General features: G+C 43.3%; 1 protein-coding gene across 1 annotated transcript; it reads right to left on the bottom strand.

The window, feature by feature from the left end:
- Positions 1-2032: 2032 nt before the first annotated feature.
- Positions 2033-3825, bottom strand: fgf3 (fibroblast growth factor 3). The gene is made up of 3 exons (XM_056412117.1): positions 3582-3825; positions 2692-2795; positions 2033-2410 (listed from the first exon to the last, which is right to left on the bottom strand). Exons 1-3 carry the CDS (start codon positions 3823-3825, stop codon positions 2033-2035), a joined length of 726 nt encoding a protein of 241 aa, XP_056268092.1.
- Between the last annotated feature and the right edge of the window lie 3757 nt (positions 3826-7582).

Below are 7582 nucleotides of genomic sequence, written 5' to 3'. Positions count from 1 at the left end.
AGATAAATGTTGCAAAATGAAACAGAATGTCTCTGAAGTCCTGCATTCCTGTTGAGTGATATTAGACTTTGGCATTCATAGCAAACCATAGCAAGGTGTTCAACTTTGGATGACACAGTTTCTGCTTTCACCAGGGCCTGTCTTGTTTGTGGCTTTTGGTCTGTGTTTAAAAAAAAAAAGCCCAAAAGTCTCAGGCGACATCGCTTCCCAGGCCCCCCTTGGGAGGAGCTATTGTCCGGGCCAGGAAGCCTCCCCAGCCCGCAGGTGTAGAATAACAAGGCTTTATATGCAGCTACCTATAGATGGGAGCGAGGCAAAACCTGAACATCCAAAATAGTGGGACTATTTTGCTGCTTGTGATGAATTTTGCATTGATGAATGTCTTTGTAGTTTATGCACCGTCGTGTTGCAGCAACAGGTGCAGCACTTTAACAAATGAGCTTTAGCAGGGAGAGAGAGATAATGTAAAATATAGAGGGATAGGGACAGAGGGGGGGGGGGGTATAACTCTAAATGCACCCCCCCCCCCCTACGTTGTGATAAACCTATCGCTCACGGTCACACCTGTCTACAACTAGGAGGAATACGGCACGGCAGGCGGTTCTCTTTGGGAATACACATCCAATAGTGTCCATTAGGTGTGTTTTAGTACTAAAAGCTACAAGTAACTATGAAATAATCCTTAGGTTTGACAATTTGCCATGTATTGACAGTTTCATAGATTTTATTTTACAGTTAAATTTTCTATTTTTATCATTTGGAGTGAATAGGTAAAACAAATGTGATCAAGGAAAAGTAGAGGCACATTGGTTTTCTGGATTTAAGTCCATCTGTTTTTACCTTTTTGTTAATAAAAAAATGTGCTATTGTGTGTGTCAGGCGCTGCGCCCTTCAAAACAGGAGAAAAGAAAAGCTTAAACTGAGACTTCATCAGCTCAAAAAAAGGAAAAAGAAAGAAATCTGTTTCACAATTACTACCTAGGTTGACCTTTAAAGAACAATACGTTTAGAAATTGCTTCACTTTGAGAGAATACTGTTTGTTGAATGCCGGTGTCTTTAGGTCTGGTTAGTTTGGATGATGTCTCAACAGTTTTCGGTATTTCAATCATCGTCACACACACAGGTGATGATATTTCTCTACAATAAGAGAGAAAATCACTCCACTCTAAGTATGAGAAGACATACTTTGGAAACTTGTTTGAACAAATCAGCCAGTTGTTTCCCTGGGTCAGTACCATCGTGTTTTATATTGGAACCAGGTGGTGAGTGAAAACTATGAAACAAACAGCAACATTGGTCAAATGCAGAAATAGAATTATCAATAACTTACAACACAGGCACCAAATAAATACTCATCTCATTAGTAAAAATATACAAAGTACATCTTTCAGTTTACAAACAGTAGACTATCACATTGTAACACACGTCTCACACTGAGTTTCCCTTTGAATCCTAATGTGAATCTGACAAAAAGTGCTTTGCTGATTAAAGTCCTCTCTTCAATATCTGTCATATTTGTTAGCACTCCAAATTAGCAAAAATATTGTATAATATCCTGTTTGTGAATTGAAAAGCAATAACGTCACTGTACATGCATAGTGCAGAGCATATGTACAATAATATAACCATTGTTAAAAGGCTTTTTGCTCCATGTGAAGTTGATGGTAAAATTATTTCTTGTATAAAAGTAGAACTTTTTCAACTATATTAATACATTTGTTCAAACGACAATCACATTTTAAAGAAATCAGACAGTCTGTCAGTAAATAGAAGAGTATACAGCTGTGTGGGGGTCAACGTCTTCTGAAAGTGGAATATCTGTATATGTGCCCCAACACTGTGTCTTTTCTTCTCCTTTGGATTTATTTCTCTCTGTGCATGAACAACAACGTCTGCTAATCCAGTAGGCAGAGTCCAAACCGTGTTTCCCCACATCCTCCACTGAGATCAAGCTTACAGTATGTGCCGAGATGAGGGGTCCTCGTTTTGGATGACTTAGAGGGCAACAGGGTCGACTCCATAAAAGTCTGCTCAGTCATCTGGCCGTCGGCCACGGCCTTTTCTGGCACGGTGTCGCCGTCTGCGGCGGTCCCCTCGGGGGCCGTGCTGATGCGTGTGTTGGTGAGCGCTCCGACTTTCTCTCAGCCGCCTCACCATCTCATGGTCCTTGTTGCCCAACACTCGAGGCAGGAAGAGCGATGCTTTGTCCGTGCTCCGGGTTTTGAAGCCTCGCCGCGGCCGGCCTTTGCCGTTGATGGAGACGTACCACTGGCGCTTGGCGCTGGCACGCCGCTTGCCGCTACTGCCCTGTGGCAGCGGCTGCTCAGTGGAGTGGTGGCGTGACGCGTATGTGTTGTAGCCCAACTCATGGATCCGCTCCACAAACTCACAATCTTTGTTGAACACTTCCTGGAGAGACGAGAAAGAAGGAAACAGTGAGCCACATTGGTCACGACTGGTTCTGATTCACAGGGGGACCTCTCAAAGACACTGACTCCAACAACACCCTCAGCCACTGGCAGCCATAACACAATAGAATTTAGGCTAGGCCAGATAAACGCGTCATGTTACAGCAGATACACATTATTGTCATATGTGAGGCCTTTGACCTGCGGCCCATAACCACTGCCGAGCAGCTTATATGGTGAGGAGAAGGTGTCACTGTATCCTGAGGTAACATCTGTACTCACCGAGGCATATAGCCGGCCTTTATCATTCATGGCCAGATATCTGCTGGAGAAAAGCCCCTTTATGGCCACAACGCCCACATCCACTGCTGTAATTTCCATTATGCCTGCAATACAGAGAAACATCCGATCAACATATACAAATAATAAACATAAAACAGGTATATATATATATATATATATATATATATATAACATTTATCCTATGAAGATTTGTCATTTGTCAAATTCTTTCAAAAATCATTCTTTTATTTTGTAGATTTATTGACCAGCCCATCAATGGAAATAAATAAGAATACATAACAAACTAATTCATGCACAAAAAAAAAAAAAAGACAGCCTGTATGGTCACACTTCCACTAAAGGAATGGATATCCGGTTGTGTTTGACACTTGGTCCCGCCCCATTCACGATGTTTATTGGCTTCTATTAATCAGAGCTTTATGAGTCAAAGGCCTACTGAGCCTGTAGAGAGCTCACATCCGTTACATTGGATGGGTATACTTTGGCTGATACTTCAAATGGAGATTAACTTGCATGTCGGCAACTTTGCCATGACATGATTTCTCACACACACGCGCTCACGCAGGCACGAACACATTTACACAGACAGTACCCTTCACAGTGAAACCGATATATCCTGATACATTATTCATATCAGAATGGACCCAAATAAAGAAACACCACACGAATACTTAACATGTTCATCTTAATTTACCCTAAAAGTGAATTTGAATGCGTTTTATTTTATTTCACAAATCTGCCTTTAGAACATTAATGAAACACAATTTGTGTATTAAAAAACAATAATTGAACACAAATGTGTATTTTTCTGTGGTAGTTTTGTCAGTGTTGGAGCAGTTCTCTGTGCGTAAAACTGCGTGAATACTCACTAAACGGGTTGTTTTCCTCCAGTGATCCATCTATTTTCCCAGTAGGATGGATTTGTAAATGATATTTCGTAGCGCAGTAGAGTTTCCTGCGTCTTGGCGCTCCTCCGAGGTGTTCATACACGCCTCCGCGACCCCCGGCGTCCCTCCGCTGCCGGGGGTCGCAAGCCTGGCCCGGGGCGCAGCGGGCCTGGGGACAAACGGGATCCGACAGGCTCAGCAACACCAGCAGAGGTATCATCAGCATTGTGGCATGGCCGTGGAGCGACGATTGTATCGAAAAAACGGAGAACCCCTGCCCAGCTCTCGGGGTCCCATTAAAGTGTCGGGGCCCCAACGCTCCAGAGCTCCAGACACATCCGAGCCCAGATATTCCGCTGACTGCACAGCCCTCGAGGGGATCCGCTCCTCGCCTCTGCTGCTGGAAAGCCCTCCTGCGGATCTGACTGAGAGCTTCTGCTCAGACTGAGCGCACATATAAAAGAAGCTTGTGGCGACAATAGGCTGAACTCCGACCAATTGATACAAAGGAAAGGGGGAGGCAAAAGGTATCGGCCCTGTGTGAAGTGAGAGACTGCGGCGTGGATAAAATTACACAGTGGCTGAGTGCGGAACAGCTCTCCCCTCTGAACTCCTCTTCTGAAATATCCTAAAAGAGCAATTAGACATCCAAATTATACAGGCAGACCCAGCCTGTGGCAGGCACTGCAGGTGAGGAATAAGACTGTTGCTGGATATCCCGTTAAACCATTGAGCTACCATAACCTTTCGAACACTCAACGAACAACAAGTGGTTCAACTGAATTCATTTTTCTGTTGAATTGAGAAATTTCAGTTAACCCAAGGCCTTTCTTCACCCTTCTACCTCTCGTCATTCGACCACAACTGTATCTTTCAAATGTTAAGAATAATTCTAAAGTAACACAAATGTTAAAAAACTTAGATATTTGGGTGGTTCAAATTCTAAAGTATATTCACCACCAGTTGCACAGGTGCTTGCCAAGTAACAGTAAACAGTGAGGTCATCAGGAGGGCGGATGGCCAAACGTCCTGTACGTGATGCAGAGAGCCACACAGTTCTTTTAAAGCTGGTGACAAGCTCAATCAAACCCAACCTCGACGCTCAGCAGTTTAAAGTTGGCAGACTTCTTTGTTCTCCAGTATTTAGATGCTCCTTCCTGCTCCTGACATGCATTTCCTGCTAATGCTTAAGGGTCGTTTCTGTTGAAGTTAGATTAAGAAGAAAAGACAAATGATTGGCGTGTCACAGGTCTCCCTCTCCATGTGCTCCTCGTCTCACAGAACCTCTCTGCTATGCGTTAGTACTTTATCCTCTACCCGAGCAATGGATTGTCCCAGACTTTTCCCATTCTAATGCCCCGGCTCTGGCTAAGCAGCAGCCGGTGGGCGGAAGAGCAGCAGGCTAAATGACTGCTGACTAAATTGCTTCCATCTTGGTCGCATTATGGTTTGCATTCTGGTAATTAGCACCATCATCTACAAATCTCTGTGCCCTTTGGCGCTGCTCCACTGCTGCTATGAAGGCCTCACTGACAATCCCCCAGAGAGGCAACGGTTAATTTGTCTTCCCCTCCCATACATCACCCAGCTAGTTGCCTCTGTCACTTTATTTACCCCGATGATCAGAAAGAGGCAGCTCTCTTTTAATTACAAATGTGTGCACATTATGCCTCGCAAGTCAGACAACACACCAAACATCAGCCAGGCGTGTTTTTATAAGCGGTTGTTCTGGTGGCCATTTCTAAGTGAGATGCTCTTGATGTGGTTAAATGCTGGAAGAGGGTGGAGCCTCAGATGTGGCTTGCTGTTTCTCTCAGAAACTATTTTATTACGCTCCCCTGCACACCGCCCACAAAGCATCCCATCAATAAGCAGGGCACACACACACACACACACACACACACACACACACACGCACACGCACACACACACACACACACACACACCCCCCTCTTCACAGTAGGAGCAGTTTGTAGTTGTTGTGAGGGTTAGAATATGAATTATTAAACAGAGCTAAGTCTTTGGCTGAATGTGCACAGAGTTGGTCCCTCTTCTGAAGGCTTAGCCCCATTTGTGACCTCAGTTGTTATAACTCAGGAGTCTCTACGCGACCCGACACAAAGCTTAGTGGGAAGGTCCAATGTTCAGCAGTGGGTTGCATCTTCTGTTCATGTTCTCACAGATGTTTTCCTGTGCTGAGACCAGTGTCTCATCCAACATTGCCACGGTAGTAAATGAGTCTAATAATAATGTTCTAGGAACAAACAGTCCTAGAAACGAATACCAAAATAATAGTTTATATTAAGACTACTTTATTAAAATAATTGAAAGTCCCATTTCATTTCCTGCACCAACACATGGGCACATAAAACATGGAGCTAATATCTTAATCTTAATAAAATTCCCCCAAATAATCTGTGTCTTTTAAAAAACATTTTCCCTCACACCATGGACGTAGCCATGATTCTGTTGTTGGATAGGTTCTGATCCACTTGAGTATTAAACATATTGACACACAGACCTGAGACCTGTGAAAGTGAAACCGGACCCTTCCCATCCCAATTGGACTGACTATAGTCCCGTGTTGGGTCTTGATTACTAAGAACCAAGTGCACCCTTAAAGACCTCCAATGGGGCCCGGTTCGAGCATCAAAGTGCATCTCAAATGCATTTTGAGACATCACTTGTATTGGATTTCACTTCTTTGCTCACTTTTGAATGTGGGGAAACTTCAACTGCAGCTAAAATGAAAGAAATCCATATTTGTGCTCAGCAATGGAGGAAGAGAAGAGAACTGCAGCAGCTGCTTGATTCCTCGGCTCGGGCACAGACTTCAGAACCTTGTCCGGGTTTGGCAGAGGAAAATCAACTGTGTTTCTGAGCTTTGTTTTCTGTTCTATACAATACAAAATTGACTAATTGGTCATTCAATGTGGCCAAAGAGCAATTTGAGTTCACATTACACATTACACTTGCATTCCTGACCCTCTCCCAGCGTGGCCGGTGTGATCAGGTCCCAGTGCGTCCTCAATGCATTTTGGATGAATTCACACCTGGAGGAAAGCTTTGTCGATTCTTGATTATTTACCCAACTGAACTATTTCCAACCATTACTTTTGCCATCATCCACTTGACAAATGAATCCAAAGCCAGCCACATGAAGTGCTCTGAGACAAAACCCAAAAGCATACATTTTAACTTTCCCCTTTTCCCTCCTCCAGGCATGAATGAAAACAAGAATTTCAGGGCTCCTTTTTTAATTGACCTCCCCCAAAATCCCACCACCACCCCAACAAACCCTCTTGGCACAAAAGGATTTCTTTTCTGCAAAAATACAAAGGTTATTAACCAGGTCCTTTTCTTGCCCCCCCCCCCTCTTTTTAGCAGAGGAAAAAGGAGGTACCAGTAATCCAGAGCAAATCAAAATGACCTTTGAACCCTTTCTGCTGTACTTTTTCTCATGGACAGATTTCTTTAGTGAGGCGGTGATCAGAGGGCTGAACCCAGCCGCTGCCTCTCGTCTCCTGACAAATCGCTGCTGAGCCTCTTTTGTCTCCATGACTTTGATCTCACCTGCTTGTCAGGCGCTTCAGAAAGAGGTCTAGTACAGTTCCAGCACACAGCAAACAAATTGGCAACTATTTTATTCTCCCTCCCTCTTTCGCCCTTTCTTTTATTTCTGCTCAACCCAGTTCTGTCCTAAATACTGGTATGTTGGTTAGGTTAATGGGGTTTACAAAGCTTCCGTTTAGAATAATTACATTGGACAATATCATAAACTTTTGTTCATCTCTGGTTTTAAAGAGGAGAACATAACATTAGGAAAGACAATTTAAAGAAAATTGTTTCGAAATTAAATAGATTTTTCTTGAAAAAGCTAAAATCAGCTTAACAATGTATTGCTGAGAAGTAGTTAGTAGAGCATCAACCCTTTTTTTAACATTTGAAATTAAATTGCAATTATTATACACATTTCATTTCAT

The sequence above is a fragment of the Pseudoliparis swirei genome, chromosome 4 (genome assembly GCF_029220125.1).
Source record: "Pseudoliparis swirei isolate HS2019 ecotype Mariana Trench chromosome 4, NWPU_hadal_v1, whole genome shotgun sequence".
Lineage (NCBI taxonomy): Eukaryota > Metazoa > Chordata > Actinopteri > Perciformes > Liparidae > Pseudoliparis > Pseudoliparis swirei.
Note: the sequence above shows the minus strand (reverse complement) of the source record. Positions and strands in the feature narration are given on the sequence as shown.